Source organism: Osmia lignaria, chromosome 5, assembly GCF_051020975.1.
Source record: "Osmia lignaria lignaria isolate PbOS001 chromosome 5, iyOsmLign1, whole genome shotgun sequence".
Lineage (NCBI taxonomy): Eukaryota > Metazoa > Arthropoda > Insecta > Hymenoptera > Megachilidae > Osmia > Osmia lignaria.
In genome coordinates this window covers 10,780,806-10,806,166 of record NC_135036.1, presented here as the reverse complement: position 1 = coordinate 10,806,166, position 25,361 = coordinate 10,780,806, and the positions used below count along the sequence as shown (strand labels likewise).

General features: G+C 36.9%; 2 protein-coding genes across 11 annotated transcripts; one reads left to right on the top strand and one right to left on the bottom strand.

Annotated features, from left to right (window-relative positions):
- Positions 1–110: 110 nt before the first annotated feature.
- On the top strand, positions 111–2,556 carry CCT6 (chaperonin containing TCP1 subunit 6). Its single transcript, XM_034325554.2, has 7 exons — positions 111–256; positions 592–1,180; positions 1,251–1,586; positions 1,656–1,721; positions 1,793–2,015; positions 2,095–2,263; positions 2,339–2,556. The coding sequence occupies exons 1-7, from the start codon at positions 120–122 to the stop codon at positions 2,409–2,411; spliced, it is 1,593 nt and encodes a 530-aa protein (XP_034181445.1). The 5' UTR covers positions 111–119; the 3' UTR covers positions 2,412–2,556.
- LOC117604928 (uncharacterized) lies at positions 2,359–23,742 on the bottom strand. 10 transcript variants are annotated; one of them, XM_034325546.2, is made up of 17 exons: positions 22,203–22,648; positions 20,309–20,461; positions 19,319–19,499; positions 18,967–19,033; positions 18,280–18,350; positions 11,295–18,067; positions 11,071–11,213; positions 10,215–10,994; positions 10,030–10,144; positions 9,675–9,949; positions 8,375–9,601; positions 7,852–8,267; positions 7,467–7,700; positions 6,328–7,200; positions 6,115–6,244; positions 5,738–6,044; positions 2,359–5,669 (listed from the first exon to the last, which is right to left on the bottom strand). In XM_034325546.2, the coding sequence occupies exons 3-17, from the start codon at positions 19,474–19,476 to the stop codon at positions 3,952–3,954; spliced, it is 13,287 nt and encodes a 4,428-aa protein (XP_034181437.2). In that variant the 5' UTR covers positions 19,477–19,499; positions 20,309–20,461; positions 22,203–22,648; the 3' UTR covers positions 2,359–3,951. The 10 variants fall into 10 exon arrangements, with proteins under 10 accessions (XP_034181437.2, XP_034181438.2, XP_076544419.1 ...); XM_034325547.2 differs by lacking the exon at positions 22,203–22,648 and adding an exon at positions 20,752–22,177; XM_076688304.1 differs by lacking the exons at positions 20,309–20,461; positions 22,203–22,648 and adding an exon at positions 23,603–23,742.
- Positions 23,743–25,361: the final 1,619 nt, after the last annotated feature.

Sequence of the window (25,361 nt, the reverse complement as noted above, 5' to 3'; positions counted from 1 at the left end):
TATTGAAGCTGAACATCGCCCACTCGTTACGGAGCACTATTCAGCCCAGTTGAAGCTACTGAAAGAAAACGTACGAAGCTAAATAATTTTGTGGAATATCGTGACTATTATTTGATAGAATGGCAGCGATTAGTTTGTTAAATCCAAAAGCTGAATTTGCCAGAGCTGCTCAAGCACTGGCCGTCAATATATCAGCCGCGAAAGGAATTCAAGATGTAATGAAGACGAATCTTGGGCCGAAAGGCACCATGAAAATGTATGTACGGCAATTTTCACGTGCTGATATTTAAATACTTAATTTCATTCTTTGAATAAAGTGCAAAATGCAATTTATGGAAATACATAAAACATTTCATATTAAATAAATTAGATAAGAATGAATGAGATCACGTGTAAAATGTTGCTGTTACTTTATTATCCTTATTAGGTATGATTGATGTTTCCAGAAGTACCGGTAATGCAATGCGTGAAGTAAATGAAAAGTTTCATATATCGTATAATACAAAATTGAATTAAATAAATTAAATATAGCACGTAATAAATTTATATTATGTGTAGTTGCTAATAATTTTATTGTTAATTTTTTCAAAGGCTGGTCTCAGGAGCAGGAGATATTAAAATTACAAAAGATGGAAATGTATTGCTTCATGAGATGCAAATACAACATCCAACAGCATCTTTGATTGCTAGAGCATCCACTGCTCAAGATGATATGACTGGGGATGGTACAACCAGTACTGTATTAATTATTGGAGAACTTTTGAAACAAGCAGATATCTATATATCAGAAGGTCTTCATCCTCGAATGGTTACTGAAGGTTTTGATTTAGCCAGAGCTAAAACTTTGGAAATACTTGATTCCTTAAAAATTTCACTTGAACCAGAGAAAGGATTGTTGGATGTTGCCAGAACATCACTGAAAACTAAAATACATCCTAAGATAGCTGAGAAACTAGCTGATATTTGTGTAGAAGCAGTTTTAGCTATAAGACAGGATAATAAAGAAATTGATTTGCATATGGTTGAATTAATGGAAATGCAACATAGAACTGAAGCGGATACTGCTTTGGTTCGTGGTATTGTAACTGATCATGGATCCAGACATCCAGACATGCCTAAGAGAGTAGAGAATGCTTACATACTAACTTGTAATGTTAGCTTGGAATATGAGAAGAGTGAGGTGAGTAAATTACGAGAAAGAGAAAAAAATAGATGGTTTTAATTGAAACAAGAACTTATTAATTATATAGGTAAATAGCGGTTTCTTCTACAAAACTGCGGAAGAACGCGAAAAACTTGTAGCGGCAGAACGCGAATTTATTGATAACAGAGTAATGAAGATAATTGAATTGAAGAAAAAATTATGCGATGGAACGAATAAATCATTGGTTGTTATAAATCAAAAAGGTATTGATCCACAATCTTTGGACATGCTTGCTAAAGAGAATATTTTAGCTTTACGTAGAGCAAAGCGGCGAAATATGGAACGTTTAGTGTTAGCCTGTGGTGGAATGGCTATGAATTCATTTGATGATTTGAAAGAAGAACACTTAGGATGGGCTGGACTTGTATATGAACATGTATTGGTAAATATTCAAGTAATCGAATAATTAACGCGCAAAATGATAAATATATATTATACCGTTTAATTTCAGGGAGAAACAAAATATACTTTCATTGAAGAATGCAAGAAACCAAATTCAGTAACGATTCTATTAAAGGTAACCCTTGTATAAATCATGTTTTAATTAATTTATTATTTTTCAATTTTTAACGAAAGAAAACTTTTTAGGGACCAAACAAATATACCTTGGAACAATTGAAAGATGCCGTGCGAGATGGTTTAAGAGCTATTAAGAATGCGATTGATGATCATGCCCTAATTCCTGGCGCTGGAGCTTTTGAAATAGCTGCCACTCAAGCACTTCATCAGTATAAAGAAAAGGTAAAAGGAAAACAACGGTTGGGTGTACAGGCTTACGCGGAAGCTTTACTTATCATTCCGAAAACTCTCGGTAAGTACGGAGAAAACTCTCTGTGTACTTCTGAAATTGCTCTTCATGTATTGTAATACTTCTCATCTTTTGTGTTTAGCTGTTAACAGTGGATTTGATGCGCAAGATACGATTGTAAAATTATTTGAAGAGGGAAATACATTGGGTGAACCAGTTGGATTGGATATTTCAACAGGTGAAGCGTTAAAACCCGTTGATGCTGGCATCTATGATAATTATAACGTAAAGAAACAAATTATCAATTCTTGGTAAGTAAAGAGATAATTATGTTGTACCTGTATTGAATATGAATATCCTGAAATGTATGTGTTGTTCATTTACAGCACAATCATCGCAAGTAACCTGCTTCTGGTTGACGAAATAATGAGAGCAGGAATGTCGTCTTTGAAGGGTTAAATTATGAATATTTATTTCCTAAAAATGATATTCTAAAGAAAAAATGTTCTTTCGTTTAACTTAAATATTACATTTGTACGATCTCTTGAATTTTCCGCATAATTTTCACATTTTTATAAAGCTTTCACCTAAAATAAAATAACTGCACATAATAACAATTAAAGGGCTGCTTTTAAATTAAAGGAAACAAAAACAATAATTATTTGTTGTTTACCAATTTCCCATTAATGATTGGAAGATAATACATAATTCATGATTGTCAAAAATGCTTTGTATAATTAATCATTTAAATAAAAAATAATCGTTTCTATACCTTTTTTCATGGAATTAGTGTAAAAAGAAGCTTGAACTTTGAAGCATCATATTAGAAATGATAACCACCTTTATTATAAAAATCAAAAATATTTATGTGAAATTTTTACATTATACAATATGTACAATTATTTAAATACTAGAATATTACCTCACAGGACATTCAGTCTTTTTATGCAATTCTTTCATCTACTATGTTCGATGTTAAACGGATCAATTTAACGAGAAACAAGAGCGTGGCAAAATTTAAATTCTATACACAAATCTATTGCGTATGATATAATACGCAACATTTATAACATATATACCGATACTCGTAACTAAACTTTCTATTTTTATCATCGATGAAAATTGTATTCACGTTTTATATACACCATCCTTGCAAAATTATTATTGATTTAATTTTGCTGAATAATTGATCTTGAATTGACGTAAATATGTATTCCAACCATTAAGAAAAGAGAATTTTAAAAACTGATTGTGATTAAATATAAATACCTACTTGAAAATAGTACATCTAATTCATCTTTTCAAGTCACATACTGAAGGGTATACTCAAGATGCTATATGCTATAATACTGCATTTTGATTTAAAAAATTATCTCTCCAACATAAAAGCATACATAGAAGATTGCCTACCTTAGTTAACAATTTTAATAAAATTCTTCGTGGACTCTCAATATCATTTATATATATGTACAATATCAATATTGTTGCATAGTACAGAATTGTAATCTGTTAATAGTGATGTAAAATTATATGTAAATCAGTGATGCACTGTTAAAATATCAATATGAAAACTTAAAAGTTTTTCACTTCTCAGTCCAATGAAGTAACTCGAATTTTTCAGTTAAGTCAACTATGTAAAAGGACATTGTAATTTTATGACAAATATAAATTATCTTTCTTCTGTATTTTAAAATTTCTAATACACTAGAAGAATATAATAGGCACAAAGTACGATCATTGAACAATCAATTATGATGCCTTTTTTTTTTATACACGTCTTGCGTTACAATACGAAAGAATGAATTTTATAAAAATTCATCAATATTATCTGCTACCTATAACGTTACAGAAAAGCACATAATACCACACGATGCTTTGGTTAAAGGTTAACCATTATATCAGTAGTCGTGTACAATAAATATTTATACATAATAACGTAAAATTAAATATTCTAATGTAAATAATTTCCTTACAAGATTTTCCTTTAAGTTCTCATCAACTATTTCAACCTTTTAAGCTTAGCCATGGTTTTAACATCATGCTTAACGTCTTTCAATATTATTTTTGGACTGATATTGATCAACTGTGCCAAAGTGGTGCAATTCACTTTCATCCGGTGACCACCGACTACCATGTATGTATTTAATTTTGCTAAATTAACAGGTATCCTAGGAAGGCCATAATATGTAAATCCTTTACTGTTCACCGACTGTTTGTCATTCATTTTATTATTTAGAAGATATCTTGAATGTGGATTGGTAGATTTTCGAGCGACTGCTTTTATTTTGTACGGAATATGATTCGGACGAGCAGTATTTTTAGTCGTTGACTTTCTAGCTACAGCTTGACGTTTCCCTGGTTCTACTATACCTTCCTTTTCATCTGTATTTTGTGTATTCGGGCTTGTTTTTTGCCATTTAACTTTAGCCATAATATTTTCCAACTGCGACTCGTAATTCTGAATACTTTCTATCTTTAATTCCATGTCGGGGTGTTCCTCAGCGTTATGCGAAGACACTTGAGGAGAAGAACTGAAAGTCTTATCACAATGTTTACATTTTAAAAGATTAATGTGTTTCGAGACATGGTTCTTCATCACATTGATAAATGTTGTTGTAAACGAACACTCCGGACAAACGTATCCCTTGGGCACCTTGTTTTTATCGTGCCCTTTAAAGTTCAATGGCAAATGCGAATGGAACATACCATGATGCGTTTTTATTTGAACTTCAGAATCACACATCTCGTTACACCATTGACAAATCCAACCTTCTTTCATTCCTGATGCTTCTATTATGCGCACATCATCGTGGGTTTGTTGCAAATATAATTCATACGAAGTTTCAGGTTCCGTTTTAGAACACTGACCTTTGATAACCGCCTTCCCCGATAATGAATGCACTTCTTTGTATCTAAACGGATAATTTGACTTGAATTTCGAAGAATTACCTTCCAATTTTAATTCGCTGTGCATCAGGCTCCAATGATTTTCAACCACGTCCAAAGATCTACCACGGTAATTGCAATAGTAACAACAATAATTTATTTCATCGTCCTTTATATCAGAAATATGTTCCTCCTCTATGTCGTCGTTGTAATCATCGATAGATCTTTTGTCCGACTTGATATTTTCAGGTTCATCAGCGGATGATTCAAAGAGCGATTGATCGTCAAATTTAAACGGTGAAAATGGATGCATCTGTTTCCAATGATCCCACAATTCTGCTTTCAATGACCCAACAAAAGTGCAATAGGAGCATTTCAATTGAGTCTTTGCTGAATGTATTCTCATGTGCGCTTTCAGGCCGGTTAAATTCATAGCAATGAAATTGCATATGGTACATTTCTCCTGCGATTCAATTTGCTCTAGGCTGCTATCGTGATCTGTAATTTCTTCTCCGCTGATCTTTCTTTTCCGTTTCTTTGATCTTTTTGGAAACACAATACCATACTCCTTTTTCCAAAACTCATCTGGCAATTCTGGTCCACCAGCCGCCGGATTCGGAAGCAGTTTCTCGGGACAGTTAGGATGTTTAGAACGCATGTGTTGGATCATTAATGATTCAGAATTCGTGCTACGATCACAATATGGACATATGTATCCAAGTCGTTTTAAATGAGTCAACTGAACGTGCAATTTAAAACCACGCCATCTGGTAAATGTCATTTTACAATGTTTACAAACTAATGGCTTTTCTCGTTCCTGCCTTACTGCACCTATCATCAAACATTATAGTTAATTTTCATTTTCATTTTTTTTTTCATTGTTAAATATTATTACTTACCTTTCGCAACTTCTGTAGGTTTTTCTATTTTCTCTTTGGTCGGTGTCTCTTCTCCCATATCAATAATGAGACCGTCATTATCTTTACTATTATCATCTTGCGCATCTATATTCGTTTCAATATTTTGAATTTTGCTGTCTTTCGCGTTTAGAGATTTACTGACAACATTTGCAGTTTTTAAAGTTTTACTAGGTGATCTGGAATCACTTCCGGAAATATTCATGGTCGCAGATGTATCTGTATTTGCAGTTTGCTTGGTCAAAAATTCTTTTATCATAAGCGTTTGTCTTTTTAACAATGTGCCAACCTGCCAAAAGAAATATTGGTAACAGATACGTTTAAGAAATTGAAAGAAAATTTAAGGTTCATAAATTTACCCAATCTTCAATATCGTCGTCTGGTGATAACGGTTCGTGATTAGGACGCTCTCCATTGTGATGCTTAGAAAAGTGTTTTAACAAAGCATTACGGTTCACAGATAAATATCCACATTCCTTACAATGCCATCTAAAATATTATTACAACGCATGAACAATAAGAAAATGATTTATACTTAAGGATTAATTAAAATAAATCATAAGAACGTTTACCTTGCATAGTTTAATTCTCTATAAAGATGATCTCTCATATCGTGTTTGTATTTCGATTTAAACTGCGTGCACAAAGTGCAAACGTACATGTTACCATCAGATTTTCCGTAAGGACCGAATCTACCAACATCAGAATCACTCGAGTCATTGTCTTCGATCAGTTTAACTTTTGATTCTTTAATTTTATCAGTAGGGGTTTCGCTCAGATTTTCTGCTTCTATTTTATTATCAACCGAAAGTGATTTCTTAGATTTTTCTTTCATCTGTTTCGTGTCATCCAGCGAACTCGATTTTCCTGGTTTTATTTTAGCCGGTTTAACGGCCGACAAATCTGAGTCGCTCTTTCGTTTCCCCGTTTTTAAAGAGGTAGACTCTGTCGATCCTTCCTCTTCTTCTTCTAAAAGAATTCCACGTATGTGTCTAATCCTGGGCATGTCTCTCCTCCATAGAGGAGTAGTGTCAAATGGTTCTTCTTGTCCGCTTTGTTCAACGTTATCTGCACTTTTTTTATTAACACCTTTTATTCTTTGATACATCAGAATGTAATCAACATTCAATTCGTTTGGGTGTTTACTATTGATATGTTGGTCAAACATGATTTTTCCACTGGTCTTGAAGGAACACAAACTGCATTTATATTGACACTTCTCGTCGTGCGTCACAGTACTGTGATTAACCATTTCTGCTTTATAAACGCATTTGTAGTCGCAAATGTTACATTTCCAGTGATTTCCATCTGGATCAGGGGCATCTTCTTCAACCTCTTCCTGCACCGACTGCTGAGTATTTTCTGTGTTTTCTAACTCTCTGATTACCTTAACGAAAGGTCTTTTCTCGGGATGCTTGTCGGATAGATGTCTTTCAACAACGTGCCTGGTGAATGATTTATTACTATTAGAAAGCATAGAAAATGAACTGGGAAGGAATTGAAGTCCAACAAACATTTGACAAGCATAATTAATATTATCTGTTTATAAATGATTTACAAATACTAGAATATGGTAGAAATATTACAAGTTATTAGTTTTCTGCTTGTCGAATGTTTGAAAAAATATATCAATTCAAGGAATGTTGTTTCAAAGTTAAGTAACGCGAATGATCTATAGATCAATCAGTGCATCCTATCAGTGTGTGTGTACCTATGATAATGATGATGATTGCAGTGGGAACATTTGTAAAGTCTTGTATCGTGCATTTTCAAATGAACACCCATTTTGTCGATTGCTATATTTAATCCTTCTTGACCTGGAGCGGCTTGGGGGCAATGAGGGCATCGAAAATATTGTTCTTCCGAGTGCAATGCCTTTAAATGACATCTTAACATAGCTTCATCGACCGTTAAGTAATTACATTCAGCTACACCGCATACGTATCTATTATGAGCAAATATTTTTTCTTTAAATTTAATTAGAAAAATCAAGCTAAACATTCAATTCTTTGGTACATAACAATGAATCACTCTCACTATTTTTTAAAAATATTTATATCTATAAATTTTAGTTTGAGAAGTAAGCATTTACTTGCCTCTTATGTTCAGGCACAAATTTTGGAATCAATTCATCTTCATTATCCTTGTTAGATTCCTTTGGTTTCCCTCCCATCCGACCATTCTGATGGGAGCTACTCGCCAAATTCACCATTTTATCAAACATTCGCTCTTTCTTGTCTAAGCAAGGCACGGGGTTAACAGGGCCACTCTCTGGTACAGTTTCGTCTTTCGCATGAAGCGTCAAATGTCTAATAATATTCGTACGAACTTTCGTTGTGTAAGGACATACAGCACATTGTACTTCACGATTGTATATAGCTTGCATCGGCAGAGCGTCTATCTCGTCGGGACTAAAAGAAAATTTTTCAGTATCTGTGTTTACCTTCTCACCATCTTTTTCTGCGGATTTTGTACTTTTACGTTTCTTTCCCTTTCGTTCGCCGCTTTGATGCTGTATGGGAATAGATGAAACAATCGTTAAAACAAATAAAAGCAATCGCCATTTCGAAACAAATTAAATGATTAACATGTTCTCTACAATACAATTAAATAACATACACTTACGATTGGTTGTACAATAAACAGACCATCCACGGATGGATTCTTTGGATCAGCTGGAACCAATTTACTATAAGCATATTTGTGTTTCATTTTCATGTGCCCCATCGCTTGGTAACCAACTGTACATCTCATTTTGCACAACGAACAACCAAAGCGTTTCAATCCATGTGATTTTAAGTGTTCCAATAGAAATCCGATTTTAATAAATTTTTTACTGCAATGAGTGCAATTCAAAGTTTTAGTATCACTGCGTAAAGGGCATTCTTTAGAGTGAACTCTTAAAAGAGCCGCAGTAGGTGCACCGTAATTGCATGGGTCATAACCGCATCTGTATAATTTTGTTCCCATGAAACCGGTATCTTTGATATCGTCTAATGTCAATGGTTTGTTCGTTTTAGTAGCAGTACTATAACTAGAAGTTCCATTAGTGTCAGTAGACATGTTCGAATTTTCAACATCGCTGCACAACTGTTCCTTCTTATCAATTTCCTGAAGATCTACCTTTATCTTCTCATCGGGATTATCATTTTTATTTAACCCGGATTTATCATCCTTCGTCGGAGTGATGTTCTCCGTATCATCGATATCTACTATTTCTATATCGCTGTCCTCTGTTTTACTGTCATTCACAGTCACGTTATTTGTAACGTCGCTGGAACGACTGTTAACGTTCTTCAAAAAATCCGGATTATCGAGTAAATTGATGTTCACGAATTCGTCGGTGGAGTCGAACGCCCCCGCAGAAACTTCTAACGGGTCGATGGAACTTCTACCGGAAACGATACCGGTCCTTTTGTTTTTATCCGACAAAATTTTATTTGCCGCTTCGTTATTGGAAACGGACATCACCGATACGTCGACGTCGTTCAGGTTTTCAAATAACTTTGTGGTTGCGTTGTCGCTGCTACTTTCGTTCAAAGATGTTTTCCCACGTTGAGGTAATTCGGTGATGGAACTATACGAATTATTGCCAATTCCAAATAAATTATGTATTGATATATTTAGTACATCGTTCTCGTCTTTGTTCACCATATTTACATCTTTAGGCAAATTCAAAGAAGCTATTTTGTGAGACGGAGATGTGCTAATGACGTCAATTATAAGAGAGTCTTTATTGATATCTTTCCCTTCGTTTTCTACATCAATGATTTCCTCGGTAAATTTAATATTATCATCGAACGTTCTTACAACTAGCTGATCTATCACGTCCTTGTGTCGTACCGGCTAAAATATAAAATCACATATGTTATTCATCCTGTATTTTCTGTAACCTGTGTAATTTGAAAATATTTTATACCTGAGGAGGAAGAGATCTTTCAAGGATATGCGGTAGTCGATTACAATGAAATACACTTAAATGAGTATGCATTTCATTGATAGTGTCCGAACCGTTTAAGCAATAGAGACACTGATACTTGTAAAATCCATGCATTTTATAATGCATCATTAGCTGTTCAATTTTTAGACACGTAACACGACATACGTGGCACTTGAACACAGACAGAATTGATGAATGCTTGTTTTTTAAATGCGCCATAAAAGATTCAGGAACATAGAAGAATTTACTACAATCTGTAAAAAGCATTTCCAAAAAATTGAACCACTTATTCTAACATAATAATAATAATAAATAATCTGAATAAAAATCATACCATGCTGGCACACATAAGGATGTATAAAGTCATGTCTATTAACTTCTTCTTTCAGTGGCAACTCCTTTAATAATTTGCCAAGTAAAATACCATGGTTACCAGGATGAGCAGTCGCCTATAAAGAAATATTACATACATGAATCGACGAACAACAAATGTGTATCGGGAAATTTTAATTTCTATACCTGATGTACTTGTACATAAGAAGGAACAATAGCTCTATAGAAACAGACACTACATTGATAACGACAGTGAGCATGCTTTTCTTCCATATGCAGTTTCATCTGATTCCAATTCTCCAGTACCATGTAACAATAAGCACATTTCTGGTAATCAGGTTGAACCCCCTTTTTCTTTTCAGCCTCGTTACTGTGCTGAATATAATGTTGCTGATATTGCAACAATACGTCAGTTGTAAAGCGACAATCACGTTCCATGCATTTGAACAAATGTGTTAATTTAGTTCTTTTCAACATGGCGCTGTAAGCATCTCTAGATTTCAATTTAACTACAGTAGCGGTTGCAACGTTCGATTCGTTTGATTTTAGTATAGTAGTAGGTGTTCGAACGACTTTAACGATTTTGTAATTCAAATTCGACGGCTGTGGCGATCCTCCGACAGTCACGGTGCGCGTGGTTGCTGGGGAGATCAATGTAGTCTTATTTCCAGAAAGGGGAAACGGTAATTTGTTGTTCATTGGAATGATCTTCTTTGTTTTTGGAGCAATAGGAATGTAATTGGTGGTAGTACGCTGAGCAGTGGTGACGGTAGATGTAACAGAAGGCAGACTTTTCACTGGAATCAACTTCACAGTTTCTGTTGTAGAAGATTGCACCGATATAGGTTGTGCAATGGTCACAGCATTCAGCCTCTTTAGAATAAAAGGTGAATTAGATTTCTTCAATACAGATACACCTTGACCTTTTAAAGGAGAAATTTCAACTGCTTTTCTTATATCATGTATCTGCAATAAAATAAAATGAAAATCTAATTATTACAGAAAAACATATTCAATGAATAACAAATTTCACGTAACATACAATTGGATTTTCAGCACCATCGTTATCAGTTCGCGGTGCTAGACTAACTACGTTTTCAATCTTCAAAAATGAACACTCTTCTTCCTCTTTGTCTAATTTTTCTGTAATTTCTGCACTCGGCGAGGTATTAGATTGACTTCCACCTATTACATAAAATAATTGTATAATTAATTAACCCTTACTGTTGTTACTTAAAAAAAAAGAATTATAATTTTTATACGTACTGTTCACTGAAGACACGTCTTCTTGGCTACCTGCAGATACCGTGGGTATTGACAACATATCCCCACTCAAACGCCTCAATCTAATAAAGTTTTTAGGTGGATTGCTATCACTGCTTGTTTCTTGTGAAACTTCACGGAATTTATTCTCTAATTTGCCAACAAATTTCTTGATACCAGCAACAGGCACCGCGTCTGATGTTTTAGGAATAGAAGCAAATGCTCTCTTAGATTCGTCAGATTTTGACTTCTCTTTGGAACCTTCCAATGGTTTTGTACCCTGTAGCTGAGCAGCGAGCCTCTGAATAGTCGTTAACATTGGATCCTTGGAGGACGCACCGATGCTGGAAGTTTCTTTTAGAATCATGTTCACGTCTGCGGGTGGTTCGTTATCCGACTGATCGCTGCTGGAGTCGGATTCATAAATAGGAGCTGACCTCCTCGTATTCTCATTGTCGCTGGTTTCAGCATCGCTTTCATCATTCTTCTTCTGATCTAACATTGTCAAAGGATCTCCAACATTGGAATTTAACTTATCTGCCTCGGATGCGGGCTGAGAATCCTGTTCTGTACTCGACGAATTGGTTTTCGAAGCAGAATCTTCAGCCCGCGGCGCGGCGCCGCAGGTTTCTTGAGACAATGATAAATTTATTTCTGAACTTTCTGCAACAGCAGAATTTGAGTTGAGAAGCAATTCAAGGGCGCTTTTCTCTGATAGTGTTAGATTTGGAGAATTGATAGAAGTAGTAGGAGTATTACTAGGAGATTCTACACTTTCATTATTATCAGCCTCGTTGCTCACTGCCATTAAATTGTTTATTTTATCTTTCAATTTGTCTATGATGGAGAAACCTTTTTTAGACGCATCCTTCTGCAACTTGATACCTATATTCTGAATGATCTCCTGCATCTTCCTCTTCCGTTCCAACTGAATCTCCACTTCCTTCTTCTCTAACTCTGGTGGACAAACGAACACGCTTAGATTTCCTGTTGGTAGACTCGAGTCTCCATCTTCCTGGGACGTTTTCTTCTTCTTTTCATTTTCATCATCAGCTGGAGCTTCAGAATTGTCCTTTTCTTTCTGCGATTCCATTTCTACCTTCTCATCCTTTTTATCCTCAGGTTCAGCAGCTTTGTTATCCTTTATTATTTCTATCTCGCTCACATCGTCATCGTTCTGATCAACAGAAGTCACTGAATCATTGGTAGATCCTTTTACATTATCTGAACTTAGTTGAGATCCTTCCTGTTTTACTTTCTCAGCTGGTACAGCAATCTGATTAACAGGATCTTCTTTAACAGAATCCAAAGACATGTTAATCATTACAATATTTACATCTGAATCATCTTTGTGCCATGATTTCACGTGTTCCTCTATATGAAACCGTTTCAATTGAAGGTAATTACACTTGGAACATAAATAACCATAAACCCCATTCTTCTCAGGTATCTCATCTTCGGTTATCGCTTCGGCAAAAGTGTCTTTGAATCTTCTACATACTTTGTAGTAATGAGTTCTCATAGATGATTTCGCTACCGCTTGATAAGGACAAGAGTTGCAACGAAACCTGTATTCCCCAGTATGAGTGGTGCAGTGCTCGTAGAACGCTTCCATGGCGACCTTTGTAGCTCCTTCGGTGAAGAAAGAACAAATCCTACAATGAAATTTGCAATTTTCCTCGGTTATAGGTTTCGACGATTCATTCTCCACGTCGTTATCCTTAGCTTCTCGAATAACTGACATGGCATCTTCTATTTTCAATCTGGAGATCAAAATCTCCTTTCCAGGATGACTCAATTTGTAATGATGAACGATATTCTTACCAGTGAAGAAACACAGCAAACATTTGTATCGTTCCTGCCCTGACCATGCATAGTAGATCAATTTATTTATATTAAAATCTAAAAGCGACCTCTCCAGTTCCTTGTTCTTGTCTTTTTCATCCCTCTGTACCGGTGGTTCCTCTTCAGCAGCTTTATCTTTCAACTCTTTCTTCTCTGTATCGTTATCCAATACTGCAGACTGATCTACTTTTTGATCTTTTAAAGCTCCATCAGAAGTTTGAGCAGTGTTAACATCTTGGATGTTATCCTTCTCAAACTTCTCAGAAACATTTTGATTATCATTCAACGAATTACTGTCTTTTTTATTTTCTAATGTCGAAGAAGAATCTTTTATTGAAGCTCCTAACTCGGTACCGGTATTGTGATTGTCAGAATCAATTTTAGGAGCAGGTGCAGTGGTCTTCTTTCTCTTTTTCTTAGACAATATTCCCATCTGCCAGTTGCATTTCTTCTTCTTCTTTTTAGTAGACTTCTTTGTACTTGATTCAGGTGGCAAGTCGTCGATGTCCGCATCGCTTCCTTTGTCTACCTTATCCGTATCATTCTTGGAAGATACTAATCCCACTAGAATGTTACTCAACAACTCCTCATTGGCACTAGGTTCGACTCTCAACGAGTCAGCGTTTGATTTCTTCGCAGAAGCATTACTGCTAGACATAGAAATATCAGAAATAATACTCTCCTCGTCGCTGAACTGATCATCGACTTTGCTTTCAGTTAATTCCCCTCCTTTCCTTTTCGTAGCTTTTTTACAAGCCGGACCAGGTTTCCTCTTATCAGATGACTCTGCTGTTTCAGTATCGGCCTGTTTATCAGGATGAAGAGAGATATCGACAGCCGCGGCCAGTTCTGAAACATCTATGCCAAAACTCTCATCGGACGAACTGTCGAAGAGGACTTTAGAACAGTCCAGCTTAGAAATATCTGTCTTTTCAACGAGTACGCGCGGTTCTTTAATCGTATCCTTATTAACGATGCGTTTGCTTCTTCGCAACGCATCACTATCGTCGTTCCGCGATTCCTGGGTGGTTAAAGCAGGCACGCTTTGAATGAGCTCGGTTCTCAGAGCCAACGGCTGATCCTCCTCGCTGTCCGAGCTGTGATACTGCTTCGAACGTTGTCGAGTGACCCTCTTCGTTTCTTTCTTAGACTTACCCTTCGATTTATTGAATTCATCCGAAGCACGGGATTTGGTAGACTTCTTCTGCTTGGACGAAATACCCAAAACATCGTCTGTGTCAGAGTCTACCTCCCGTTTACCTGGTTCCTCTTTCCTCGCAGTCGGTGTACTCTGATTGGAACTGGATGACACAAAAGTGTTGGTTTGGTTCTCCTTTTGCGTTCTACAGAGTCGATGACCAGTCGCAGCCACGACACCATCGCAGATGAACATCTCTCTTATGTCCTCTTGTAGCATCTCCAAAGAGTTTCTTCTCTTCGCTTTCGCTTTGGGCGCTTTAGAGGAGTTTTCCTTGTCATTCCCCTCGTTAATCACTGAATCCTTACAATCTGCTGCAACATTCTCTTCTGACTTCTCCGCACTCTCCTCGATATCCTCTTTGCTTTCATCTTTTTCTTGGGGGACATCTTCAGTCTCTGCAGATACATCCTGTTCCGGGGACTTATTTTTAAGTGATTCGGTAAGGCGAAGAGTCGCCTCTTCTACGATGTCTTTGCTTGCTTCTTTTTCTTTCTCCTCCTTAACAGACGAATCCTCGAACGATTCTTTAGTCTTCGTCGTTAAGATACCCAACCTTTCGGCAAGGGACTCCTCGTCCGAGCTGTCGGAAACAATCACCCGTCGTTTTTTCCTCATCTGTACCTTCTTCGTACCGGAATTATCATCCTTATCAGAACTACTGCTTTCTGATTCGGATTCTATTATCTTCTTGATCTTCTTCAGCTTCTTTGCTTGCAGCACCTCCCCGAGTTTCTGCATGAACTTCGCCTGCTCGACGAACTTCTTCCCCTCGCCGAATTCGAAGGACTTTCTAATCAAAGCCTCGATCCACTCTTGCGTCACTTCATCCTTCGATTTCGGCCCTTCCGGTTCCATTTCGTCCTTCTTCGTTTTGTCTGCACTTTCTGCAGCCTTCGAGCAAGTGGTAGTAATTGAATCCGACTCTGCAATATTTGAATCCGTTTTATCTTCTGACGCGGAAGGAAGAGGATCTTCTTTCGGATCCTCTTTCTTCTCGCTAGCGTCAGCGCTGTCGTTCCAATTCTCCAATTGCATATTTCCGTCGCTGCTACTGCTCACTTCCGCCATAGCTTCGTCCTTGTCCCTCTTAGAAGATTTACCTTCTTGTTTATCCACGCCATCGTTCACCTTCGTCTCCTCGGACGCGTGGCTCGAGGTCGGCGATTCCAACGACTCGTTTCGTTTGATTTTTGGGATTTTGAAATTTTGCAAACAATAACCCTGCGCAGACTTGCCTTTCGTGTCGATCACTCCGTATAGGGTCTCCAAAGGCGATTGCATTTTTTCCTTAGCCGATTTTTCTGGCGACTGCTGTTTACCAGAATTCTCGCTCTCCGTCCGTCTGTGGCCGTCCGTTGGCTTTGGAGGTGATTTTAGTTTCTCCTTCGACTTCCTGAACGACGAAGCGAACGGCGGTCCCGTGGAACGTTTCCGTGGGTTCCTTTCGTTGAAATTACTATCCTTCCCCTTGGCGGGAGGGAAATGTTTGTCCTTGGCCAAGCGAGGGTCCCTTACCGAGGTACCGTTATCTCTCGGCTGGCCGGGGCTCTGGTTTACTACACTATGCTCCCGAACCCTTGGGTCGCGGTCGGATATACTTCTGGCGTCCCTACCAAATCGGTTACTATTGTCCCACTCGTGATTATCCCTAGGCCAGTCGGGCCTACGCGAGTCCCGATTGAAACTGTTCCTCGATTCCCCTCTGTTTCTCTCGTTATAGTAAGAACTGCGCCCCCTACCCCCGCCGCGATCTCTGTCCCTGTTCCAGGGACAAGGTGTGCTAGGCCTTGGATACGGCCCTGTAGGGCCGTCCGTGGGCCCGATCACGCTACAAGGAACTTCGGTTTCGGGCCTATAGGGCACTTCGCTCGGACGATTAACCGGGGAGTCCCAAGACTGTCTCTGATGGGGATACTCCATGCCTCTATCGAATGGCGGTTCGTAAGGCCTGTTCTCACCCTGGAAATTTCTGTACGGTGGCCCAACAGGGAATCTCGTGGGTGATATCAAAGGCTGTATGATTGGCACATTAGGTACATCGACATTGGGGGGTATATCGTCGGGTCGTGGAATATGGTTTATATCCTGAGGACGCTGATTCGGACTCATCAGTGGCCTGATTCCAGGGTTTATGTTCGGTGGGAACTGATTAGGCCTGAGTTGACCCTCGTTCAACTGATGAGGGTCCATATGAATCGGGTCTCTACCCGCGTTCCACATCTCCTGGTGCATCCCGATTGGATGCTGAAAAGACTGCGCAGGAGAATTCGGCATGCTACTGAAATTCGGCGGCTGGGGCCACTGGTTGTTGCAAAACTCATTTGTTCCCACGGGTGGGTGCATAGAAGGCCAGTGACCCGGGTTAGGTACTTGCCTGTTGAAGTACTCTGAGCCCTCCATTCTGAACTCAGTGTCTATTCTAGGCGGAACGATCTCAGGTCCAACGCTTCCCTGTCGCCTTTGATACATCATAGTATTTCTTTCCTCCAACTTGGCCTGATTGGCATGATGCAACGGATTAGGTATGTCATCGTCATTCAATCGGTGAGGGGTCACGACAGGTTTGTCCTTATCGTGAGCGTGATTACGAGGATGCCGTTCGTAATTGTCCGCGAAACGAGGTTCAACTTTTGATCCAGGCGATGACGGTCGGCTTCTATTGTCGACCGAGTTATGCCCTAAGCTAACTGGCGATGGTCCCTTGCTTTCATTAGACTTTTGACCGTCGACTTTTGCCGGGGCACCGGTAAGTAGACATTTCCTACTCGTCAACTTGACTATGTGCTTATCAATTTCCTCCCAACGCCTCTCGCTTTCGCTATCGACATCCTCTTGTGCTAATAGTGAAGGTTTAGACTGTTTCGCGTCCTTACCATTTCCTATCGCACTTAATTCCTGCTTATCCTTCTTCGGTTTAGTCGTATCTGCCTTGTTATCCGTCTTGCTATCATCTTCTTCGTTCAACAGTTCCGCCAAGTCTTCCATGGACAAGGGAGGCTCCGTGGAGACCGGAGGTGGGGAGAGCAACAACGGCACAGAAGGTTTGGTACTAGCAGCCCTCGTAACCATCTCCTTCAACCTTGGAGATGTGTTCTTACCATGCTTAGAATACAAATTTTCCGAGTCTGGGGATTTCAGTCTAGTATCCGATATGTTCATCGGCGATTCTGGCCTGGAGTCCGACGAAACGTCTAAATTCCCTCCTGATAACCGATTCTTCTCCAACACCGACGACAACCTTCTGGAACCGCCCAGGGAAGGTACCGGTATCGTTGGTATATGTCGAGAAGGGTGCATCGATATCGGTATGTGAGGTCTACCCTCCATCTGGGACGCGTTACTTCCAACCAGTTTCATCGACGAGGTTACATCGTGGCCGGGAGTAACTACAATTTGCCGATTCTTAGCCCTCTCGCACCCTTCGAGCATTTCCCATTCGACGAACGAAACATCGTCGCTTTTGTTCGAACTACGCTGAGAACTTGGCGAGAGACTGAGATCGTTCGTGGTCCGTTCGGTCGGTATGATAATCGGTGCTTTGGTTGGCAACGTTTCGATCGGATCAGGGGATGCAGGCTTGTCCAAATCCACCTTACGCTCGGTGGGTATTATTATCGGCTCTACTTGAGAAACCGAATCGGGACTAACCGGGGGACTTGGACTAGCCGGTGTCTCCTTGTCTTCCACCATCTCCTCTGCGGGCTGAGGCTTTGCTGCTTCTTCGGTTACACTGAAAGGCATTGAGTCGACATTTTACACGGGACAATATTTTACCTGGGATTAAAGCGCTTATTTCATAGGAATTTTCATGTACTGGAGTGGAGTGTTAATGGATACAATTATTTTTTTCGGATACATATAGAGTTAACAATTATTTGTAATTTTTTTTGTTTCTTTTTTTTTTAATAGAAGAAATTCCGATCCACATAATGCGATACTTACGATGAGGACTGCGCTGAATTCGCTTCATTTTTCTTGTTCGTAAAATGTAATCCAGGTGTATTTCCCTGAAACTCGTGTCAGATTAGAATAATTAAAATTAAACAAATAATACATGCACTACGAAAGCCTGAAAATATACAAAAATATATGAAACAAAGAATAAGAAGAAGTCGGAAGCGACTACAGAGAAAGTAACAAATTATAAGATTAAAAAGTTCTTGTTTATCTAGCGTGCTATATACATTCGCTAACAATGAACATTCACCTGTTTAAATTTGTGTGTATTATACAATTGCTTTATATTATTGTTTATAAATAAAAAGTATACAGAGTCTTTTTATAAGAAGAATTTAAACGACACCATGAAAATGCAACCAAGGATACAAGTTGTCTACAAATAAAGTAAAATATAAAAGGTATAATGCATTTTTGCTCTATGAAGCATGGTGATGCGATCTTCTGTGTCTCTTGAAACGATATAAAAAAGTTATTACTAAACGGAAACAAGTTTGTAATCCTCGTTTATATGTTTCACTTGCAAACACAGTGCAAACACTAGTATCATACATAAAGCCGCACGTTAACTTCTAGTTCACTGAATTTATAATTAAGGTAAACAAATAAAGTTGAATATGAATTCAATGAACTATCGGTATAACGTGGCTGATCGTTAATCATTATAACTACCTTTTCTACTTTGTTGTGCAACTTCTGGAGAACATCTTCGCATCGCTGTAGCGTCTCGATCTTCAGCCTATTTCATCGATAATATATATCATGAGTAAAACATTTTCGAAAAATTGAAATTCAATAGATGGGATATTAGGAAATTAAAGATTGGAGTTTGGAAAATTGAAAACTTGAAAATTAAAAACTTCAGAATTTAGGAATTTGAAAATCGTACACTTCGATAAATTTTCGCTAGTGTCAGCCAATTCCTTTTACCGTGAACACGGAAAATTATTTTAAACTGCTATCGTCAAGTGGCGCGAATAAAAAAAAAATAAAAAAAAAATGAAAAATTATTTTCGAAACGTACTTCCTCTTACTGTTCGACAGAATTCCGTGAAGGCCTTGCATTTTTTGTAGTTGCGTTTCTCGCGATTTGTCCTTAACGTTTTTTAATCGTTCTATCATCGCTTCCAAAAACGGAATGTACTTTTGCATCTCAGCGAATTTCTTGTCGTACTCGTCCATCTTGCTCGTTGTATATCATAAACCTGAACCAGCAGAAGAAAATCTTTATATTTCTTTACATTTCCTTTTCTTTTATCATTTATTCACCGTCATTTTTCACACCGATGTTTAATTTCAACTTTAATTATAATTAATATTACAGCCAAATCTTAAATGAAACTTAAAGTACAAAAATATATATGAGACCATGGAAATGTTAAAAACAAAGTAATTCAATTTCAGATAAAAATATGTTTACATTTCTAGCTAATCTTTATTGTACTGTGTATTTAAGGTAGATAAGATACTTATTTAATATGAAACCAATGGACAGAAGTTACGCGACGATGCGAATACTATAATTAGCCACTGATCCTAATTCTAGCTATACCACTGATTGATTCTATCTGCATATAACATGCTTATTTAGATAATTAAAATTACTAATTGAAAGTTTCAATTCTAATTTTTTCTTTCAATCGTCCATCTTCATTTGTCTTCGCGATATAAATTTCATATCTTGTAAGTTTCAAAATCACTCACTAAACGTAACAGCCATGTTTCTTCTGTTTATTTTAACATTTCCATTTGTAATTTACCGATTACTTTCGTCTAAACTCATTAACATTCGCGTACTTCGGTTCACACGAATAATCAATAACGGGAATAATAAACAGCGCAGTTATACGCGTGTATATGTAAAACAAATATGGCAATTCGTATATACCCAGCCACTTTATTCTTACACATCAAATACAGCCTCGGGGGGTAACGAAATCGACCAATTGTGTAATTCGGTAACTCACGGAAACATAAACTTTCTAAAATATAATAACGTTTAAATATAATATACCTTCGTAACACACGTGAAAATAGAGGAAGAGAATTAACTTGTATCACACTGATGCTTCATAGGCTTCGAAGTTGTTGGACTCCTCTTCGGGTATTCCCTTCACAACTTCATTACGAAATACACAGTCACTTTCTGAACAGAAAATCCTGAAGACTAATGTACAAAAAATATAAAATTTTTTTGTATTTATCTCTCAAAACATAATTAACGATGTCGTTAATTCGAACAAAAGTTTACGATATTTTACACTTGTATAAACTGCAACGCGCATGCGCAGTTAGCGTCATTCGATGAACTTACACGACCGAGTTATATTGCCTAACCGAAAGGATACCGATTTTAAACTCAATGTTGTAACAGTGTCCTTTTAACGACACGATTTTCATATATTAAAAACGATATCTGAGTCGTTACCGAATATTTTAACACTTATATATACTAACCGAGAAGTCTAAGTAATAATCACAGGCGAGACACAGCCAACGAATAAAGATGTCGGATCTTTTGTTAAGTCCGTCCTTTCACACTACATCCAAGGTACGTCCATAATGGCATGAACGTACCGTTCGTTGCAAGAATTCGCCCTGAAAGATCCGATCACCTTTCATCGAACACGTGATTCTTCGGGAACAATTGCACGAGTAAACTTATTCGAGCAATTATCCAAACAGCGTTCGGTACGTACCGAAGCTCACGGATGAATCCTGAACGCGTTAGTTGGGAACAATCCAGCAGAATGGACGAGAAACGTCTTCGAAACACATTTCTCTCGTTACATTTTACTGCGCGAATAACCGGAGGTAGTTTCACGATTCCCAGGGAGAGGAAGTAGGTGGCGTCGCGGTCGTGAAACTCGAAATCATCGGTAGATAGCAGCACGGTAAGAAACATGGTGGCCGAATAATATTGCACGCTTTCGTCCGACATTAATTTTCGCTCTCGCTTGGATATTTTGGAAATAATAAATTTGAAAATCACGTAATTTTTGAGAATCAAAAGATGCTCAAATTATTATGCGACTGGTATAGTTTCACCCGATGACTGTACATTGAAACGACAATGTGTTATTTCAATGTATCAGTATCTTAACATAAGCTTCCCAAAATCTTGTAACAGGGATGATTTCCCTATTGACAAATTTCATTAAGATCTTAATTTAGTTTAGTTAATTACGGGAGAATAGTACTGTATGCTTATATACTTTTCTCCCTTTGATGATGAAACAATTATGCAGTAGAGAAAGAGAATATTATATACGGCTCGTAAGTTTCCGGTTCGGTACTTACGTTCGCAAAAGTACAGGAAACAAAGAACTATAGAATGTATGCCACAAGAAACGAGTAAATGCTAACTCACCACTACTTATACTAAATCAATGTCGAATATAGTAAGTACGTTAGAAAAGAATATCTGAAATTTCCAAAAACTTCTGTTAAATGAAACAAAAATGAAACAAAGGAATAACGGATTTAGTACTATGAAATATCACGTAATTCACGTTAGATACTATTTACATATAAAAGTGCGTATATAGACCACAATTTGCAAAACCGCGACATCCTTTCTCTTCTCTATTAATTCTTTATCTACGCTACGTTTCTATATTTTCCTCTCTCCTTCGAATTTCGTCGATACCGACTTCACGGACAAACAATGCGCTGCATCGTAGCGTAATAAACGCTATTTTATCACATAATTGTTTCCTACGATAACAACCATTTGTAAAACGCAAATGGGTGAAAATTATTCGGGAAAAATTCTTTTACACCGTGTTATATATAAAATTAGTATCTTATTTGATAATCATCCCGAGTACCTTTCAAGAAGAGTCTAATATCTAAGATTGTAAATATCTTTTATAAGGAAAATAACAGATATATCACCGAATTCTTACCAAAGAACAGATTCTTTGTCTGCGGCGGGACATCTGATAAAACATTACACAGCAAAATATCACCGTATGCATTGATCCTCTCTCGCTGTTTCGCGTTCGATCCTGCGTTCCGTGACTCGAAGCACAGTGACCCGACAACGAAACTGCGTTACGCCTTTCGTATTTTTCGTTGTCAATGCATGACTACGGTTTCGCACTGCATAAATGTCGCTCAACTTTCTCACAATGTCGCAGTTACGTTGGAACTGACACTTTTCTTTTTTTCCCAAGTTTTGCAGCGCGCTCTATAATTCTGCATCACCAGCTAGAGAACTAGACTCATCGTAATGAATATTTCAGCATCAAAAACTACCGATTCGTCGTAATAAGAAGCTTAATTGCCCGATAAAAACGTCACTTCCTACAACGCACGCACGAGACACAATTTTAGTTCGTAACTGTTCAGCGTTCTGTAAAGGTGTATCCGAATCGGCATTCAGAATCGCGTATGCAGGTACTTTGGAGTGATCGCACTCTTCTGACGTTCAACGTTTCGACAATTTTTAGTGTCCAACCGTCAAATTACATGCTATGCCCTTACTATTGCTTTCGTCGACATTGTTACTTTACATATTAAATTGAATTTCATGTTAATTTGATAGCACCGCACACGTACTTATGCTTTCCTTTGTATCTTGATGCACTTCGCAGTCTTACGGTCGAGACTTCGGATGGATGCTGTTTTGGTCTACAATAATTGATCATGGTGGTGGCTCCTTATTAGTTTCCAAATATAGATACACATTTGTAAAGATGGACAGTTATACGAACACGTAACTATTTTCCTACGTGTCACAAGTGTACAGCGTGAACGTACGAAATAGATAAAACTACCCTCGAACCATCGCGAAAAATAGTTTCGACGTTGTGGTTACGACGAGTTACTTTTATTCGGAGTTGTAACTTTTGTAAATACAATCGCACTGCTTATGAAGTAACGAACGAAATGGCAACCCTGAAGGGCGTACGGTGTACAATGGCTGCCATTAATGGCGCTAGGCTAAATGATTTCACGTGGATATGCCAATACATCTTCCACCATATGTTGCTTACCTTTTACTGTGTTGGCATATTCGTGAGATGACGTTAGTTTAGATTTGTCTTAACAACTATCTACGCTGATAGAATAGGTAATTTGTTTTAATCCAGGACTGGATCGATTTATTGTTTAAATTTACTAATTTAAACTCGGCTGTATCACTACACAAAAACATCAATAACTTGATTTTGCTTCTAAGGTCCTAGAATTGAATGAATATTTTACAGGGATATACATATGTATATTGATTACGTTTTTGATCACTTATTAATAATATTACCTAAACAATAAAGCAAATAAAAGAAAATAAATACATACATACAGAATGTTTATTACGAAAATATTGTTTTTGGCGTAGGATTTGTGGAGACAGGAATACACATGGTACGTGATTTCGGTGAAATCAATTTAGGATCCGGTGATCATGTAGTTGGTTCTTCCAGTAAAGTGGATTAATTACAAACAATATTCAAATACAGTCAAGGATATTACTTGATTTAAGTATCATATGCTCAAATACTGAATTACGTGACCGAAAAATAATACACTTCGAGGTGCAAGAAGTGCACCTTCAACTACAGAGATCCGCCATTACAACTTTGTGCTACGTAATATCCACTCGACAAGTTCGGGAATTCTCGGGAACGAGAAACGACTCTAGGCGGAAACATCCGAAGTTATAATTTTGAAAATATACGAAATTCAAAATTAGAGCATTAAAATTTTTGCAATTACATTAAATTTTGATGAACAAAGTATAATAAATGTTTAGACTTAATTCTTCGCTTTATTAATTATTTAATAAAATGAAAAGATGAGCAAATTTTTCTTTTAAGAATTTAAGATACAGATGTAATAAACTATACAAAAATCAGGAATTTTTATATTTAAAGAAATTAAATTGAATCTAAAACAATAAGGTTTCAGTTAATACTTTGTAATAAAATACACATAAAAGATTGGATTGTGTTATTACTATATTAACTTCACTTCATTTCAATAAATAAATGAAACCACTTTAAAGTTACAATTACAGTTCTTTGTATTTATTTGTGACGTTTTTCTCGATTTCACATAATGTAATATTTAGTAACTTTATTTACAAATTACCGATCCAATGTATGGACCAATAAACTTTAGTTTGCTTAGGATTTGAATTATTTACAAAAATTTTTGAATTATGAAACAATCTCTTAAGTCCAGAAATTTACCACAGACAGAATCCGTTTTCACTGTCTGTAATCAATTAAGCAGCAAACACTATTACCTTTGTTTCTTTATTCTTAAAAAATTGAATTAAAATCTTTTTACAATTTTGTAAGAAACACTTTTCACCAAATATTGGTCAAGCATTACTATTCTTAAAAATGAGTCTAACATAAATGCAATTTTTCTTCGCGAAGAACATCATTTTCTTGATACTGTTCTCATTATATTTTACATAAATTTCAATCCGTAATAGCCTCTTTTTAAAAGCAACAACGTTGTCTGAAAGTGATATTTGAGAACAAATGTCACTGTTGTTCTATTCTTTTGGTAATTAATAACACCGATACATTTGTTGTTGGCAGTGCTTTTAGTAATTACATTCTTGGCAAGTAACTTCCAACGTCTTTGTCTTTTACATAGCATGATTTGCACAATTACAGACACATTGTATACGTTCAAAAGTAAAGTTTCAGATTGAACGGGTAATTAAAAACATGATCTGAACATTACACTTTCGATGTATCGAGAAACGTTTGAACAATGAAAATATCAAAAATGAGACTTCTAACTATACTGAATACGATAATACATACATTACATATTCGGCTAATTTTTTGTTCATAAACGAAATAGAAGTTGTATATCATGGATTTACATTGAATTTGCAGCACAGCTGCAATAGATTTTATCTCAGTTTCAATCATGATGTACTATAAGACTGTTAATTGCATTATACAAAGTTTGAGAACTCGTGATAATAAATACATAAAACATTTTGTACTTGCAATTTTTGTAATCAACACTTAATGTACAATTACATAAACTGCATAATAAATTTTAACAAATTACGTTCATGATTTTTGTAGGATACT